Here is a 20,035-nt window from a genome sequence, read left to right as displayed (position 1 = left end):
AGCCGCCATCCAAAAACTGCAGCCTAAGAAGGCATCAAGCCCAGATGGCTAAAGAGCTGAATTCTATAAGGCTTTCAGCATACAGTTGGCTCCTGTTTTAGCACAGATGTTTAACTCATTTAGTGTGACGGGTGCACTGCCAGACTCCATGTGCCCAGCCACTATCGTTGATCTCCAAAGCAGGCAAAGACCGCAAATGCTGCTCATCCTACCACCCAATCTCCATTTTAAACATAGATGCAAAGATTTTCACAAGTGTTCTGGTCCAAAGACTGGCCCCCTACGTTCAGGCCATGTTTATCCTGGAGCAAGGATGTAGCGTGACACGAAACAACTGTACCAACACTTGGATAAGGTACAGCTCTAAAAGTACCAGCCCTCCTGTTATTGATTGATTCCAAAAAAAGCATTTGATTGAGTGCATTGGCCCTATTTACATCTAGTCCTAGAGAACATGGGCATTGGCCCACGGTTCCACGGCTGGGTCCATTTGTGTTATTTCGCCCTCCGGGCTAGAGTATAGGAGAATGGCGTGATGTCAACTCCATTTTCCATCATGCAGGGAACTAGGCATGGCTGCCCCCTATCTCCACTGCTCTTTGCGTTCTACATGGAGCTCTTCGTGGAGCGAAGTCGGAAGTTGGCCTGGTATATGCTGTCCACTAGTTATAGTGGGCACCTTGCACCAGTCCAAACAACCCCTCATTGATGATAGGTTAAAGACAACCTTTATTGAAATCTATCCTAGTGGTAGCTATGGAGAGCAGCCTTCAGGCTAAGTCTTGAAGGAATGTAAAGCAGCTTGTTTTACCAGTCTATAATCTCTTGAGTGGTTAAATGAAAGGAGACCACACTAGGTATATATATAAAATATATGTATTTATTATTAAACACACCCCTCTAGACTCTTTATGAGGCTAGAGGCAAAAGCACATAAGTTACACTTCAAATATTACAGTAAAGTAGCACAATACACATTAGGCCCTAGAGGCGGACCAAACCATATACTAAAATAGTGGTATAAGAACCACCACTTAACTAGACACAAGGCCTAGAGCCTGTAGAATCGCTGGGACCCCAAGGAACCACCCAAGGTAGTGACACAGGGGACCCACGAGAGTCGTGTGCAGTGTGAGAACACAGCCACGAGCTCCCGTTAGCTTCTATGGGGAAAGTCGCAGTTATATTTTTAAAGTTAAAGGACACTTAGAGATGGACTAGGACAAAACCCTCTTTGACTTAGTCAGTTCTAGGGTCAACACCCACGGGATCAGCGGAATACTTAAGTTACCTCACCCAGGGAAGCCGGGTGCATAGGTGTCAAATGGTGTTGGGTCGCATCGTCGTTTTTAATGGCCGCTGGCGAAGAAGTGCTGCTGCCGGGAAGATGCGAAGTGTCCGAAGAGATCCAAGCCTGGATCAGAGATGTGAAGAACCTGAAAGCAGAGGGGACAGAGTCTGTGTCACTTGCCAGTGACCAGGGGCACGATAGACGAATGCCCACCGATGTCGGATGTTTCAGGTGAAGAAGGTGAAGCTTGACTCTTCAGCCACGAGGACCAGGAGACTTTGAGGATGACCAGGATCTGGATTCAAGCTGCCCCACAAAGGATGTCGAGTGCTGTAGTATCGGTGCCCGGATTGGACACAACAAGCCTTGGCAACAGCAACCCACGCAAAAAGCAGAAAGATGCTTCGGTGCGGACCAGCAAGGTCCGAGGGACTCCCTGAACAAGGAGGAGTGAGGGCACATCTGGAGCAACCAGGGAAGTCCAAAGAAAGTCAGAGTTGCCTTCACAGGGACCCACCAGTCAACGGACCAGGGATCGCGAAGGGACGTCGAGTGGGAATGCAAAGAGCGGGCTCATGGAACACTCATGGAGTGTAGGCCCACAATCTTCAGTGCAAAAGGTGCTTGGAGTCTGGGCTACAAGTAACCCACTGCACAGCCTCGAGAGTTAACGGGAAGCTGATGCACTTGCAAATGTGCACAGTGTCCAGGGGTTCCGGTTCCACGGTACCCACGAGGGCAACGGGTCTCACCTTAGCTGGGGACTTGGTTCGGCCTCTGGGAATTCTGGAAATCCACCTCTGGTGTTGCAAAGTCTTCGGCGTCCGGGGGTGCATACACCACCTTACCCAGGCTGCAGTAGCAGACCTGTGGTGTCATTTTGGAGGGCTTCCCAGGGGTGGCATAATACATGCTCCAGCCCCTGGTAGGCCTCTGAGGTACCTATGCCCTGGGTACATAGTATACTATATACTAGGGATTTATAAGGGCTCCTCAGAATCAATCAATCAATCAATCAATATACTTATAAAGCACACTACTCACCCGTTAGGGTCTCGAGGCGCTGGGGAGAGGGAATGCTACTGGTCGAAAAGCCATGTTTTGAGGCGTTTCCTGAAAGTTAGGAGGTCCTGGGTCTGGCGTAGCTGGAGTGGTAGAGAGTTCCAGGTTTTGGCAGCGAGGTGTGAGAAGGATCTTCCTCCGGCGGATGTGGGGGGATGGTGGCGAGAGCATGGTTGGCGGAGCGGAGATGGCGTGTGGGAGCGTGGAAGGAAAGTCTGTCGTTGAGGAAGGCTGGACCGGTGTTGTAGAGAGCCTTGTGGGAGTGGGTCAGGAGCTTGAAGGTGATCCTTTTCGGTACGGGTAGCGAGTGTAGGTCTCTGAGGTGGGGGAGATGTGGTTGCGGTGTGGGACGTCAAGGATGAGGCGGTGGATGCGTTCTGGATACGTTGTAGCTTGGCCGTTGTTCTTGCATATAGGGCGTTGCCGTAATCCAATCTGCTGCTGACCAGGGCGTGGGTGACGGTTTTCCTGGTCTCGACGAGGATCCACTTGAAGATCTTGCGGAGCATGCAGAGAATGTTGTAGCAGGAGGAGGAAATTGCGTTGACCTGCTGAGTCATGCTGAGAGTGGAGTCCAAGATGAAGCCCAGGTTGCGAGCGTGGGGGGTGGGTGAGGGTGCGGTGCCTAGGTAGTTGGGCCACCAGGATTCGTTCCATGCTGAGGGGTTGGAGCCGAAGATGACGATCTCTGTTTTATCGGTGTTTAGCTTGAGGCTGCTTGATTCCATCCAGTTAGAGATGGCGTGTAGTCCGTTGTGTAGGTTATTTTTGGCAGTAGTGGGGTCTTTCGTGAGGGAGAGGATCAGCTGGGTGTCGTCTGCATATGATACTATGTTGATGTGGTGTGTCCGAGCGATGTTGGCGAGAGGAGCCATGTAGACATTGAAGAGCGTTGGGCTGAGGGAGGATCCTTGAGGGACGCCACAGATGATCTTGGAGGCCTCAGACAGGAATGGCGGAAGGCGGACTCTCTAGGTTGTGCCGGTGAGAATCCAATCTGTTGTGTACCTAAGGTACTAGGAATCAATTTAGAGAGGAAGCAGCTAGGCTGGGGTCCTGAATAGCAGGGCCCCACCCAGACTAAAGTCGAAAAACAGTGTTAAAGCAGCAAAAAGTGGGGGTAACCATAAGAAGCAGATCCTAGTTTACGACAGGCCTAACATAACGGGCATCCAAATGGGTGGGAGAGAACACAAGAATATGCTATACGCGGACGATATCCTCTTGACCCTCACTGCCCCAGAAAACACTATGTCAGCCGTAATGGCAGAGGCTTAAAGCATGCATGGTAGCTGTGGGCGGAGACAGGCAGTGAGGTTATCAGCAGTTGTAATTGTTAGAAGGGTGAAGGTTGAGGAGAAAAAACTGGGGGAATAACTCTGCCCACCTTGCGTCATTCAGCCCACCCTGCCCATCCCCGCCCTCTGAAAGGATGTAGTAGCATGCACATTACCCTTCGGTTAACCCAATAGGACCTGGACTATGTGAGGGGTCAGCATGATGACACCTTCCCTTGCACATGTTTGCTACATGTCAGCTTGAGGAGCAGTGTTTCTGCCCCATTTGTGGTGGTGGATTGGTCAGAGTTTGGATCTCATTCATTATGGAAATAATGTAGTATGGAGTACCAGTTGGCAGCAATTGGGATCTTGCGCAGTCCCAGGGTGTCTTCCTTATGCAGCAAGTTGCATTCAATTTGAGCCCATTCCAAAAGCGATTGGTTCCAGGCTAACATATGGTGAGGTTCAGGCAACTTTCATCGCCTAAACGCTTGGCGGTCAGTAACCCCAAAATCAATGAAGGGAGAAGTGACCATCTCCCTTCACTCCTGTGGAGCTGGCCTAGGAAGAACGTCTCCCATGTGTCTGCTATACCGTTCGTCTTGTACATGCCAATAATTTGGTCATTACATGCTGCCAACAGATGGCGAGGGATGGATAGGCCCACAGCATGTGAAAAAGATTGTATTCCAATAACTTACATCTGAGTGGATTAGATGGGATGCTGGAGTGGGGTGGACTGGAGTGGCATGAGGTGGATTGGATTGAGTGGGATAGATATGATTGAGTGGGTGGATTGGAGTGGGGTGGATTGGGTTGATGTACGATAGATTGGAGTGGGGTGGAATAAAGTGGGGTGGATTGGAGTGGTTCTGAATTGGATTGGATTGAGGTAGAGTGGACTGAATTTGAATGGACTGGACTGACATGAGGTGGAATAGACTGAAGTGGGTTGGATTGGCCTGGAGTTGAATTTGTTAGTCTGGACTGGAGTGGGTTAGATTTGACTGGATTGGAGTGGGGTGGATTGGATTAGAGTGGGGTAAATGGAGGTGGACTGAAGTTGATTGGCCTGGGTTGGATTAAGAAGGATAGATTGGAGTAGAATGGATTGGTTTAGGGTGGGTGGATTGGATTGTTTGGGGTGGATTGGAATGGGGTGGAATGGATTTCAATGGGTGGCTTGGTTTACACTGGATTGGAGTGAGGTTATTGGATTTCAATGGGTTGGATTGGATTTGAGTGGGGTGGTTTTTAGTGGGGTAGGTTGGATTGGAGTAGGGTGAGTTGGACTGGAATGGGGTGGATTGGACTGGAGTGGTGGGGATTGGAATGGGATGGGGTAGACTGGGGTAGGCTGGATTGGATTGAAGAGGGTGGATTAAATTGGCCTGGGATGGATTAAAATGGATTAGATTGGAGTGGGGTGAATTGGAGAGATGTGGATTGGAATAGGGTGGAATGGATTTCAGTGGGAGAGGGGTAATTGGATTGAAATAGGTCAGATTAGATTGGGTGGGGTGATTTGGAATGGAATGGGGTAGAATGGAGTGGGGTGGGTTGGATCTGAGTAGGTTGGGTTGGACTGGAATGGGGGATTGAGGTGGTCTAGACTGGAGTGGGGTGGGTTGAACTGGAGTGGGGTGGATGAGGCTGGAGAGGGGTGGATTAGATTAGAGTGGGTGGATTGTGGTGGATTGAAGTTGGGTGGATTGGTTAGGTTGGATTTGGGTGAGGTGGAGTGGTGTGAGGTATATTGGATTGGTGTGGGATATGTTGGATTGGGCTGAATTCGGGTGGATTGGTGTGAGGTGGATTGGATTGGATTGGATTGGAGTGGGGCGGTTTGGCGTGGGGTGAATTGGTATGGAGTTGGTTTGGTTTGGTGAGTGGAGCAGATTGTTTTGGATTAGAGTGGGGCAAATTGTATTGGATTGGAGTTTAGGTAGTTTGTTTTGGATTGGAGTGGAGCAGATTGTTTTTGATTGGAGTAGGGAAGATTCTTTTGGTTTGGGGCGGGGCAGACTATTTTGGATTGGAGTGGGGCCGATTGCAGTGGGGCATATTGTTTTGGATTGGAGTGGGGCAGATTGTTTTGTATTGTCAGGGGGCAGATTGTTTTGGACTGGAGTGGGGCAGATTGTATAGGAGGAGATAGTTTTGGGTTGGAGTGAGGCAGATTGCTTTGGATTGGATAGGGGCAGATTTGAGTAGAGAGATTGAAGTGGCGCAGATTGTTTTGGATTGGAGTGGGGCAGACTGGAGTGGTGCAAATTGTTTTGGATTGGAGTGTGGCATATTGTTTTGGAGAAGATTGTTTCAGATTAGAGTAGGACAGATTGTTTGGATTGGAGTGGGGCAGATTGGAGTCGATTGGATTGGGGCAGATTGGAGTGGTCCAGATTGTTTTGGATTGCCATGGGACAGATTGGTCTGGGTTGGAGTGGGGCAGGTTGTTATGGACTGAAGTGGGCTATTGAGTATTTTGTGTTGGAGTGGAGCTGATTGTTTTAGATTGGACTAGGGCATGGATTGGAGTAGACAAGTTTATTTTGTACTAAAGTGGAGCAGATTGTTTTGGATTGGAGTAGGGCATGAATTGGAGTGGGCAAGAGTGCTTTGGATTGGAGTGGGGCATATTGCTTTGGATTAGAGTGGGGCAGATTGTTTTGAATTGCAATGTGGAACATTGGAGTAGGGCAGATTGTTTCGCATTGGAGTAGGGCCTATTGGAGGGGAACAGGTCCTTGTGGATTGGAGTGGGGCAGTTTGAAGTGGGGCAGATTGCTTTTGATTGGAGTGGGGCAGACTGTTTCAGATTGGAGTGGAGCAGGTTGAGGTGGGGCATATTGTTTTGGATTGGAGTGGGCAGATTGTTTTGGTTTGGAGTGGGGCAGACTGTTTCAGATTGGAGTGGAGCAGGTTGAGGTGGGGCATATTGTTTTGGATTGGAGTGGGCAGATTGTTTTGGTTTGGAGTGGGGCAGATTGTTTTGGTAAAATAAGGCAGATAATTTTGGATTGGAGTGGGGCAGATTGTTTTTGATTACTGGATTGGAGTGGGGCAGATTGTTATGGACTGAGTGAGGCAGTTGGGAGGATTGGAGTGCATTGAGGTGAATTTCACCTCAATCCACTCCAAAAAATTTCACTTTGCAATGTATAGAACAAGATATTCGTTATCTTGAGAACTGCGCCCACCACAAAAACAAAACAAAACATGAGTGAGAAGTGAGAAGTGAGAAAAAGAATTGCCAAAAAAAGGAAAGTTAACTATAGAAAATAAAACTTGGCAATTTTGTTTGCCCTGCTTGTCATGTTTTTGCCAGTCACATGCCTTGAGTTTGCAGGGCATTGCAAGTTTAAAAAAACAAAATGTACCTCAGTCATCTCTAGAGAGGCAGACGGGCACTGATTAGGATGAAGCAATCAGTGCTTGGTCCCTGTTCCATACAGACGAACAGAAATTATGTTAGGCCTGCAGTAACCAGTTACGAGGCTATAAAGAAGAATACCACGCAAGCCAACAAATTGTAAGCAACAGGGCGGGCTCCAAACCCTTTTTGTTAACAACAGCGTCACGCAAGCGGTACACATGTTATGGCAAGCTGACCCTCAAAAGCCCAGAGCATTTTGTGAAGTGAAGGACACAAAAGCAACTTAGTCAAAACATAGCTAAAAGCAGAAATAGTAGAAGCTACAGGGAGACAGCGCCCGTGTCAATTCAACAACTCCATGTCCATTCCACTCGAGACTTTGTGGCAGGGCACTTTTCACTGTAGTAAGGGACAAGGATGCCATGGGCCCTGGTGCACACAAGGAAATTGCCCCCGCCCCCCTGGACTACTGTTGTAGTAAAGTACCGCAATTATCAGGTTCCAATGTGCCTCTCAGGGCTCTGTACCCAGGTGTGACTACACCTGCAGCACCAAATATTGCTGCTGCCATTTATTAGTGACGTAAAAAATAAAGATAAACGTCGAGTCTATCCTCTTCTATCCAGAGCATTTTCTTTTTTTTTTTTTTTTTTTAAATTAAAGGAGTGGGCCGGGTCCACAAAGCATTTGCACCTTCAGAACTCAATACGGGACAGTCAGAAGCTTTGTCTAGGCCTATGGAAAATGTATGAGTGAAACCCTGCTGTGTAGGATTCACAAATGAGCATGGAAACCCTTTGCGTGCTAGGGTGCCTACCTCCGCACCGTGTGAACTGCATGATCCATGCAAAAGAACATGTTCAGCCCGTCTTTACCTTCCACATGACCAGACCCAGCGTTGGCATGAGAGCCCCGGTGCTCAGCTTCACGAATGTGGCCATGACTGCAGGAGGTCTCGAAGCACCTCTTCTTGCGAGGAACTTCTGTCAAAAAGGTGCGCGTGAGATGCAGGAAGCGCGAGCTCTACAGGCTCTTAGTAGCGCGCTGCACACCTCAAGCTTTCTGTATTTAAATGACCTGTGATTTCGACGATTCTGATTGGCCAGAACGCTGTGGACCGAGCAAACCAGAAAACGGCATGATTTGTTACCCAGTGGCGCCATCACTCAGGGCCATAGCTTCGAGGGAGGTAGTGGTTGTTTGAGTTGTGACCCTAGCTCCACCCACCAAATTGCACTTTTAGATTAGTACCTATGCCCTGGGGCCGTAAATCGACTCTTCTATTGCAGAGTTGTTTTTGTTTCTCCTAATCCTAATGTAAATATGTAAAGTGTACATTCGTCATCAGAGACATGAATGTTTTAGCTTGTTATTTTTTGGGTATCAGGAATTTAAAGACATACAGTGATTGATTTACAAAGATGGTAGTACACCTGCAACCCCTCAATGTACATTTGAACGGGTGCAGACTTACTACTTTTGGGGGATTCACAAACATTGATTTGTAAAGCTGTGTCAGTTGCAGTTTCCAGGCACACCACTGGCAATGGCATGTGACATTTTCGTGGTTTAAAATTTCTGGAAGTTCCATTTCCATAATACATATTGCATGCACAATAACTTTCATGTATGGGAAAGATCGGTTTGCAGTTTGCCTTTTTTAATAGATGGTGAGAATGCGGGGGTAATCACTGCAAAGTCGTCAATTGATGGAATTAACGCTTTAAGCAGTCCTGTGGATAGCGTAGCTGAATTTTTATCTGCTAGACTAATATCATGGAACATAGCAGGGTTAACCAGGAACCTGCAGGATGAAGCTTGGTCTTCCTATATTGAGGAATATGATATTGTTCTTCTCCAGGAGACCTGGGCTATAGAAACACCGCATAGACTGGGATATAGAACATTTAGTTGCGGCGCAAACCCGTCAGTAAGAGGAAGAGCGTCTGGGGGTTTGGTGGTATGGGTAAGGGTTAACTTGGAGTTAGATATTACCCTACTGTCGATTTCTTCCCCTGATTTAATGGGTCTAAAAATAGTAACAAGGGGAAAAGAAATCATATATTTACTAAATATATATAACAGACCGCACCCTCTTAATAAAGAATCAAAGGTGGTGGAACTTCTTGACCTTTATTTAAATACTCTAAGTCCAAATGAAAAGATAATTGTCGGAGGAGATTTTAATTGTCAATATGAACCATTACTGGGCTTGGACACCCTATTTGATGATCAGGACATAGCTAATAATGTCCTGCCTTTGGAGTCCATTGGCACAGTTAAAAATTCTATAGCAGCTATGCAGATTTTACAAATGTCAGTGAATCATGAATTATGGGCATGTAACGGCCGTTTTCAGTCTGATAGACCAGCGGCTCCAACATTTGGTAGGGGAAACTATAGGTCACACATAGACTTTGTACTGGTTTCCATGAGTCTATGGTCTCTAATAATTGATTTTAAAATAGACTTTAGAACAGAGAGTGACCATTTCCCCCTCCAACTATGGCTACATCCAGAGCCTTTTAAATCTAATAAAAGCATGGAAGCCATGCTAAATAGCCCCGCTGGAGAATTCCAGGTTACAAACAATAGGCGTGCTATAAAGTGGCCCTATATCTTGGCTAAAGAAGAAACGATGATAAACATTTATAATACTTTCGCTGATATATTTGAAGCATGCCAAATGCCTGTTTTAGGCACTCAGGATGTTTTAGACTTACATTATAAATTAGTAGATGCACTCACTCCTCATTTAAGCAAAATCTATAAAAAGGATTCGAATCAGAAAGATAATCACTTAGAGATAGTAAACCAATGGTATACTAAGGATTGTCGTGTAGCCAAGACTGATCTGATCCAGGCTGTTAAATCAAAGAACGTTCAGGGAATCCAAAATAGCAGACGAGCATATAATAAAATATTGGCCCAAGCAAAAAAAACATGGGACGATGCTCTTTGGGATGACCTTTTAAATGCGGCCAATCGGAAAGACCAGGGCACATTTTGGAATCTAATCTCTAAAGGAAATAAAAAAGGCAGATCTTCCAGGGATATCTACCTTGATGAGAAAACTTGGTGTGATCATTTTTCTAAATTATATTGTAATACTAATGAGGGGATGGTTATGGAGGACCAGGAGACTAATATATCAACTGATAACACCCTTCTGCACTTTAGTCTAGAAGAAACTATTGAGGCGCTACAGGCTATAAAAATGGGCAAAGCCCCTGGCCCTGATAAAATCCCTGGCGATTTGCTACAGCATGATATAGAAGTTTGGGGACCCTACATACATTTTCTCTGTAACTCCATAGTGGCCGGAACTTCAATCCCCGAATCCTGGAAAGGGGCTGAAATTGTAACAATTTTTAAGAAAGGGGATCGCTATGATCCGGCCAATTACCGCCCTATAAGTTTAATAGATCTTTTACAAAAAATTTTTGCCAGACACATTTTAAATAGACTTTTAATATGGACAGAGGGGGCGCAGATTTTGTCTAAATACCAAGCAGGGTTTAGGTTAAAAACCAGCACGGTTGACCAGGTATTCAGATTTATGTGCATTTGCTGGAAATATATCAATATAAGGAAGGGTAGTCTGTATGTAGCATTTATTGATCTGAGGGCCGCTTTTGACCTTGTACCACGTAAACTACTGTGGTCCACTCTTGAAAACATGGCAGTTCCTAGTGAGTTACTTAAGGAATTAATTAGACTACACACAGGGAATTATGCAAGAGTGAGATGGGGCAAGGGAGGAGAAATTTCAAAAGCTATCCCTGTGGGTCAGGGTGTACGTCAAGGTTGTGTGTTGGCGCCCACACTCTTTTCTTTATACGTTAACGATATACCCACCTACTTAAGAAACTGCAAACATGACTCCCCGAAATTAGGAGATGAAGCGATTACCGCATTACTTTTCGCTGATGATACAATCCTCATCTCACAAACCCCACAGGGTCTACAACATCTAGTAAATACTTTTAATAATTACTGTGTGGAGAAGGGGTTAGAAATAAATTCATCCAAAACAAAATATATGTCCATAAACCCTCAGAAATCATTTAGAAAGAATCTGGCCTTAAATAATCAAAAATTGGAGTATGTGGAGAGCTTTAATTATTTGGGCATTACGCTGGATAGCATGCTTTTATGGAAGGGACAGTTGGAAAAAAGTAAATTAATTTTGAAACAACATTTATTGCCTATTCTGAAGGTGCACGGCAGTAGTCAATCTAAAGCGATTACGCCGGCACTAGAATTATTTAAAGCAAAGGCTCAATCGGCGGCATTATATGGCGCTGAGGTATGGGGCCATTCCTGCAATAACACTTTTAAGAAGGAAGAAAATCTCTTCATACGCAGGTTGCTTAAAATACCAACAAGAACCCCGATAATTCCAGTGTTCATGGATATTAATCTCAAAAGGACTGATCACCAAGCCACACTAAGGCCATTACTTTACTGGGTTAGACTATGGACAACCCCTGAGCTGAGTGATTATAAGAATGGACTGATGGAAATAATTAGAATTGATGAGTATAAAAATATTACATGGTTAAAACATATTTCCCAGTGGTTCATAAGGCTAGGGTTGTCCCATTTTTGGGAAGAACCCCAGAATATGTCATCATCTTCTAAAAAACTTTTGAAATCTGCTTTTTGGACATATATTAAGGAGGAAGTACTTACTAGTTCCTTATTAGGTCCATTGACGCAGAGATTCTTGATTATCAAGGATACTCCTGCATTTGAGCAATTTATGGACGAGATAAGACCCCCCTAGCAAAAACATTATACTTACAATTTAGATATGGGGTTTTGCAGACTTCTGTAAATACTTGTAGCTGGAGGGGCAATGATACTAGAGGATTGTGTACTCTTTGTTCCCAAAAAGCAAAAGAAGATGACGCCCATCTACTGTTTTTCTGTCCGGTTTATAAAAAACCAAGGGACCGATGGATTAAACCCTTATGTAAAAATATGGGGTTCAGGTTCTTTAAAGAGGCAGAACGCACACTTAAGTCAAATACCTTGCAACCTATAGTGTTTAGTATAAGTAGATTCCTATTCAATGTGTATCTTATAAGGAATCAGATAGGTTGCAAGCTGTAACATACATAGGCTGGTTATACCACTACCAGGCCTGGTTAGACACTATGAATTTTATCTATTCCCCCTTTTTAATATGTATTTGGGAATTGTTTTTAAATATTATCTGGCTTTTAAATTAATTTATAATGTATGTTTGATTTTAGCAAAGCTGCGGATATAATTTATTGTGGTCTGACCTTCGTATGTATTACTTGGAATCTGGATTGTGTATTTGTATATGATATTGATAATGTTTATATATGTTGCTTTTATGATGATACAAGTCGAAATAAAGTTTGAAATTGAATAGATGGTGAAAATACTTTTCTCGGTATAGAAACCCCTCCACAAAAGTTTGAGATGCTCATTTACTCCAGTGCTTTGCTGGGGCAAATCTTCAACAATTTCCAAAGTGGGAACGGATGGTAAACAGTCCTGGAGGAGGTTGTGAAAGCCCACCAACTCACAAGCGGGTGGGCATTCACGAACTCTCAAGGCAAATCATGGGTGATCCTCCCATCTCCACGCTCCTTGCATGGGTTTTACCACTGTATCATTGCATGAAGTTGTAACATACAAATGTGCAGGAGTAAATGCTGGATATCCTTTGGCGCCTACTTGATAAACACACATTTTTGGCCCTACATTTGGGATGGTGCAGAGTGATGTGGGACATCCGGACAAAAGACCACAACAACCCTTCTGGTGTTTTTGTGATTCACACTTCAGGACTAGACCAGAAGGTAAAGCAGCCCCGGAAAACGTTGTCAACCCAGTCCCTGATTGCACTGAGTGAGCCCACCAATAGAAAACGACCATCTCTAGGACATTTTGGATTATTCCACCAACACAACAAGAGACAACTTTGAGGTTCAACAATGGTTGAACAACAGAAGTTTCCAAAAACAAAAATTGCATAAAAAAGTTATGAGCCCATTTGACAAAGACAGCCTGAAAGCTTCACCCTCAGTTTTCCGACCTCTTAAGACGCAGACTCCTTCATCACCTCACCGCTCCCCCTGCCAGTTTGTTAGTTGGGAATTTTGAGATTCATCCGCCCCAGCCCTGAATCTCACTAAGATACACCCCTGCCAACACACCGAGCTGAAAGGAGGGAGAGGATATGTGCAGAGCAGATGTCTGCTCTGGGAGTCCACTGCATTGCCAGGCCATGATAAGTTATAGCAGAGGCCTATCGTTGGTGCAAGCGTATGTCACGATATGTATAGGACTCTGGTAAAGTATGCTTCAATTTAAAGTTTGGAAAAGGGACCCCTCGCAAAAGGGGCAGAAATACCCTTGCAGGAGGGTGCAGTTTGTGGCCCTTGGAGAGCACAGCTGCTGTACACCAGTTCCTACGTGTTAGTGCGGTTACCATGACCAGAGGGGTAGCTTCAGGGGAGGTGTTACAGCTTGCCTAATTAATGTATTTTCTGCTAAATAATTAGGTACAGGTGCTTTCAGCCGGGTATTATGAGATGTCAGTAGGATTTCCCAAGGGATTTTTTACATACACACAGACCAAAATGCACACACACTCTCTCCCACTCTGTTTTGAAAGTCCTCAGAATAGTGAATATTTAACAAAATATTGTTTTCTCTCTTAGAACTCCTACTAATCCACATTTATCTCCCTTTCCACTGCCCCTTAAGCCACTCTCATGCACCCCGATGTTCCTATAATGTATTTAAATAATATATGCCTGCCCGATTGTCAGACGATCTGAAGCTCACCCCACCCCCCCACAATCTTACTGAACAAGCTACGCCCCTCACCATGACACTCTTTTGATCCTGTGCGCACACCAGTAATACGGCTCAGGGGCAAAGGCACACTCGCACTTTCACCTGATCACCCTCCAATCAAGTCAGGGATGCCCTTCTGCTGTGAGCTGCTGAAACTTCAGCAAGTGATCCCACCCCAGGGTCCTCCTGCAGATCCCTTGATTCTATCAGAGGGGCTGCAAGGGACAAGAGCATGCTGCATGACTAATTTTGTAAACCACCAGTATACTTTAGTGAACGTCTGGTATCATCCACTCTGAGAGGAAACGATAACATGTTTGATGGACAGCACAGGGGACATTTGTCAGGTGGATGGGATCTCAGGGTGGGGATTGTACTTGGTGTTGGTGGTGGAGGATGACAGACATAGGAGCAGGAGGGGTGAGTGTTAGGAAGGTAAAGGATATTTGTACATGTCAATAAACAGCCCAGTGAATGAGAAGGTTCTGACAAGGGATATGGTGTTCCATGAGAAGATCATTGGCACCATGAACAGAAGCTTCCACTCAAGGGCAGGGGTTGCTATACCTGGCTTGACCTTTTACAACAGGCATTGCACTTCCTACCACAGGTATTAGTCATCATGAAAATAGTTACAGGAAGAGAAAGAACAAGTTACCCGCAATTACTGTGGTTGCGTGTTTCACAATAAATAATTCTGCACACTAATTGATACTAAAGAGGTCTAGATGCAATGTTTAGCTGCATTTAATACAATGACGTTCTAATAACCTGACATGAGCGAGGCCTTAGCCTTACCCATATTTTTAAATTGCACATTTTAATGCATGTGGGTTTCTAGCACGTGACATAAACTCATCTTTCCCCTCCCAGGCGGATTAGACATGAGCTTCAGGCTTCATTTTACTTTAACGAAATTCAGACTCCTTGCGCTGTAACATTTATAACATGTAATGTATTCTGTTCCTTATATTTCCTGGTCAGGACAGATTTTACAACTGTATACAATTTAAGATCACTTCCTTCAGCAAACGTGGAGATGTTGTTTAAATGTCCAATGCAGTATTGTTTTCTCTGTAAGACATAGTACAGCATACTCATTAGATGTAGGGCAAATGTCAATATTACACATTACTGTGTGATGTGTTTTTTATTTACCATTTGCCTGTGAAATGGAACTTTCTTTTTCACACTACAGTGACTGCACAGTTTCTTTGTCTATAAAGGTATAAAGACAGGCTCACCATTTTGTAGCCGATTCCTATTGAGGCAGACTTCGTGTCAAAGCCTTAATGGCTTTAATCCTTGGAATATTTTCCATGTTCTTTCTCTGCTGACAGATTGAGCATTCCTTATGACAAATGCTCCTATATTCTCATGTCCCATTGAGTACAATGATATTATATGTTCAATAGAGCTCTTGTCTGGAATACCCTCACACATAGCCCCAATTCATCAATCAACCCTTTTATAGTTAGAAAAGTATCATCATTACCATTCTCTAGTGTTGGTATCTTTCATAGAATCACATGCTTGAATCATTGTCTGTTGTTCGGACAGAACTACCCTAAAACCTTTCAACAGCAGTAAACAGCATTAACATGAACCTAAAAGGATGTTTAATAATGTTAATTTAGTAGCACATTCCTCTTATTGGAAGGGACTTAAATACTAGTCTATGAGGTAGATGCACCTTACGCTCATCTCCCACAGAGACCACAAGTGTGGAAGCATGACACTAACATGAGCCTCTGAAATGGGCAGGAGGGCAGGCTGCATGAAAATTAATGAAGAACTGTTGGTAGAGGTAAGTAACTTGTTTCTACTCCAGCATTGGCTCTTTCATGTCCAAAACTGATACTCCTGCATAAAGGACCACTTTTGTTTGCGTTGGGTAATTAAATATTATGCAATATATCCAATGACAAAATGATTGTATCGGCAACATATTGAATACTAATTCATAATCAAGGTATGTGGATGTAGAGTAATGGATAGGAAATACATACTCATGGAGGTGAAATTCTGACAGAACCTTAAGGATAAGATTGGAGATAGTTTGCATAATCATTCCTGATGAAGCCTCAGCCAAGTCATGAGGAGCATGATCCGGCATACTTTAGCTTGATTTTGGTGATGGTTAATGGGATGAGGTGGAGGGTAAAAGCATATGCAAATATCCCATATCAGGTTATGAAAAACAGCAGTGGCATTGCCTGGTGGTGTAAAATCAGTATTTGACTACTGAAAAGGTCCATGTGCAATTTGAGTTATCAGACCTTAAACATCCCAAGAGCATGTGAGCTGGATCCATTGTTCATCTATTTCTTGTACTAATTTAATCTATAAGAGGCAGAAGGTCATTATTCTCAGGAGAAATTTGTATGAGCATAAAGTGCTCAAAGTTGTCTTTTGAAATTGCTTTATGGTTGCGAATATCCTCAGGATGCACTCCTTCAATGGGACACTATATGAGGCAGGGGTGGACTTCACTTCCTGATTGCACTTTACTCTCAAGTTATTGCCTTCTAGATTTTACCTGGCCTCCACCCCTATCCCTGTACCTTAGTATGCACCTGTGCTAGCCATGCTACTCCAGGTGGTTCCTGCTCTCCAGTATTTCTTTCTGTGCTTGCCGCAGTCTTGTTTCCTACTTGGTTTTTCGGTGTCCTTGTCACCTCTCACATGCACTTTTTCTTCCTGTCTTGAAGGTGTTGCGCCCAGCATGGACCATCGCGGATATTGGGTAAGTCCCCTTCTGTTTCATTCTCCTGTTCTATTAGCTCCCTTTCGTCACTTAGGGTCAGTAGGCTTACCTCCTGTATGAGCTACAGGGCTACAACAAGCTCCCAAAGGTCTTTTCTTTTTTTAAAGATGTTTTCAGTATTTCAAGGAACGTGTCAACCACATACATATCAGCATAGATTACATCACATCACAAATTACATAATGGTACAAGATTAACAAAGAGATTTTCCCTGCTAAGCCACCTATATTTGATCATTCCATCATCTCCTCTTTAGTTCCAAATCACTCATGGGGGAGTTACATAGCTCACCTCGTTACGCATTCCATATGCCCCATTTTTACCCCATCTTGGGACACCCTCTAGATTTGAATACTTCTTTTTCCGCAATCATGCATGTATCTAGTTCCTTTGCCCAACCCCTTGAGGACGGCACCGTGGCTGCTCCTCAGTGCATTACTAGTGTGCGTTTCATCAGTGTATAGGCCAGGGTGACCCATTATTGTTTTCCCCGTGAGGTCTGTTGCCTCCCATATGTTGAGTAGCCCCAGTTGGGGTGTCGCATTGATTTCTTTCCCAATGGCTCTATGCATATATTGTGTGGCCCCTTCCCATAAGGCCCGTATGCGGGGGCATCCACATATAGTATGATAAAAGGTAACCTCTTCGCGACACTGGCGGAGACACAGTGCATCCTTCCTGCCCCCTATCTTTGTAAGGGTAACCCTAGTGAAATAGGTTTTGTGCAATATTATTAGTTGGATAAGGCGAAGTTAAGAGGGATGGCCGCCTCCCGTGGGGACAGCAGTGCCGTTTGCCAATCGTTGTTCTCGATTAGTCCGATATCATCTTACCATTTGTCTAGGAGTGTCTGAAGTGGATTGGGGAGATTATTACACAACTTCCGATATGTTATGGATACAGCTTTTTGAATGAGGGGTTCAGAGAGTAGCCTGTCCTCCTGGGGGGATGACTCCGGTAGATAGCAGGTGTCAGGAAGTGCAGCTTTAAGAGCATGACGGATTTATAGATATTGGAAGACCTCCCCCTGAGCAAGATCATACTCTTTTCTCAGTTGTGCGAATTGTATTATTTTCCCTCTTTTTAGTAAGTAGCCCACTGTAGAGATACCTATGGTGTCCCATCTATTGAACCCAAGTTGATTGCATAGTGTACCTACATTTTGAGCTGACCATAATGGGGTGGCCTGGGTCAGGAGATCTAGCCAACCAAGTTTCCTATTGGCCTGATGCCAGATTTCAACAGAATGGGCCGTGGGCCAAAGTAACGGCTTCTCCTGACTTTAGAATAAAGGGCCCCCAGGTAACCCTACCTACCCATCTGATATCTATCTAGAAGACAGGCTGAGTCTAGCGGGGACCGATATATCCAGTGATTTACCAGCATCAACTATGACGCCCAGTAATAGAGGCGTATATCTGGGAGTGCAATACCCCCGTCATACCACCCTCTGGTTAATTTATGTAACGCGATGCGAGGTGCCTTCCCATAACAGAGTCCTCACCTCACCTTTCAATGTTCTTCAAGTAGGATTCCGGGACTTTGTTCGGACAGTTTTGGAGGATATATAAAAATTGGGGTCGTGCCAGCATCTTGAAAAGGATGGTTTGACCCAATAGGGAGAGGAGCAAAGTTCTCCAATACTTACCCGCATTTCGCAACCTGTCCAACAGTACAGCCAGATTTTTAGTGTGAAAGGTATTGGGATCAGGGGTTATGTATATTTCGATATAATTGCATCCCTCCTTCGCCACCTTCACCTCACATCCTGCTGGGAGTTTTGGGATCGGCCATGGATAGCAAAGATCACTGATTGGACCAGTTAATCGAGTAGCCCGAATATTTACTGACATTTGTGAAAATATTTAAAATTCTATGCACTGATTTTGTCGGCGACGCAAGATAAAGCAAAATATTATCAGCGTAGAGGAAGATCCTGTCTTCCTGACCCTCAGCCCATTTCAAAACTCTCCGTAGTGGATCTCCCCTGACCAATGTTGCCAGTAGTTCGAGCATGAATGAAAAGATCAGTGGAGACAGAGGGTACCCCTGTCTGGTGCCCCTTTTTAATGAAAATATCCTGGATGTGCGGTTGTTGGCTGTAACCTGACCTTTAAGATCTGTGTAGCCTAATCCATCCCGTAAATTTCGGGCCAAACCCTAGGCGCCAAAGGACCTCAAATAGGTAAGGCCACTCAATCAAATCAAACGCCATTTTGGTGTCTAGGTATAGTACTATCACATCCTATTCTATGACTTATTTACGACCCAGGACATTATGGAGGCGGTGGATATTTAAAGCTGGATTTCGGCTGGGCATGAAGCCCGATTGATCCACGTGTATCAGCGAGGTAATAATGGATGATAGAAGGGAGGCCAATATTTTTGCAAGGATTTTGGCTTCAGCGTTGATTATTGAGATAGGTCCATAGGACCCACACCTGTCAACAGGTTTCCCCGGTTTACGGATGACAACTATCGAGGCCAACCTTTGATCATCTGCCTGTTGCTCTGTTGATGTGTTCGTTCGGAACTGCTCGGTCGGAGGCGTGCCTGGTGACGTCACAAGCGGAGGTGGAGGCGGAGCATCGACCATCGACCGTGGAGCCAGGAGCCGGGTTGCGAGCGGCAAGCTTCTCATGGCATTCTGCAGTCAGCGCCCAGCTGGGTGCCCAGTGGAATACAGTCCAGAGTAGCTGAGTGACTGAGGAGCCAACAGGAGCCGTGGAGGAGTTGCCGATTAAGCCGGCATTTGAACAGAGTCCTGTGTCGCCCGCTCCATACCCCGCCACGCCATATAGCACTGTAGGAGTACTGGTGCCGGTGAGGTACGGAGGCAGAGGAGAAGGGGTGAGACCTTTAGTTTCCTGGACTCCTAGCACGCAGTGGAGGGGAAGGAGTAATCGGCAGGATAGTAGGTGGCTGCCCTCATTTAGAACTTACAATTTTGAACTTTGGATTTTGAATTTGGAATTTTTGCTTTGCTTTTGCCCCAGCAACCCCAGCACCCGCCCCATCTATATCGGACTATTAGAAATTACGGATTCAGTAATTTTGGAAACAGGCACGAACGTTGTGTTCACTTAAAGTGGGAACAGTTCCTTTTTTTTTTTTTTGGCATTGGTTGAGGGAGTGTCTCTTTCCCTTACGCGCGCATCATAGTGAAGTAACAAGGCTGCCGAGTCGGTCTGCGCTGTGACTGCACACGTCCAAATGAATAGCCGCAAAGCGGGGGCGGGCTCAGGGGTGGTAGGGACCCTAGACGTGTTTCTTGTGCGCGCTGAGTCTGCCCTGATTCACGAAATTGCACTAACTGAATGGAGGCTATCCCTGGACCCGCAAACCCTTTTTGCACATCAGCCTGATAATAGTACAGTCAATGCCCTGAGTAGTAACCCGGAAACTTCCATTGTCTC

General features: G+C 45.0%; 1 protein-coding gene across 3 annotated transcripts in view; it reads right to left on the bottom strand.

Annotated features, from left to right (window-relative positions):
• LOC146854175 (aldo-keto reductase family 1 member B1-like) overlaps positions 1-8,052 on the bottom strand; it is a 199,226-nt gene extending 191,174 nt beyond the window's left edge. The window contains exon 1 of one of the 3 annotated variants that reach the window (XM_085651947.1): positions 7,885-8,052. In XM_085651947.1, the coding sequence (XP_085508073.1) occupies positions 7,885-7,950 (66 nt within the window). In that variant the 5' untranslated portion in view covers positions 7,951-8,052. The remainder of the gene's footprint in view (positions 1-7,884) is intronic. The other 2 variants (XM_085651948.1, XM_085651949.1) reach the window with 2 other exon arrangements.
• Positions 8,053-20,035: the final 11,983 nt, after the last annotated feature.

Source organism: Triturus cristatus, chromosome 4_1 (assembly GCF_964204655.1).
Source record: "Triturus cristatus chromosome 4_1, aTriCri1.1, whole genome shotgun sequence".
Classification (NCBI taxonomy): Eukaryota; Metazoa; Chordata; class Amphibia; order Caudata; family Salamandridae; genus Triturus; species Triturus cristatus.
This window is presented reverse-complemented; position numbering and strand designations above follow the sequence as displayed.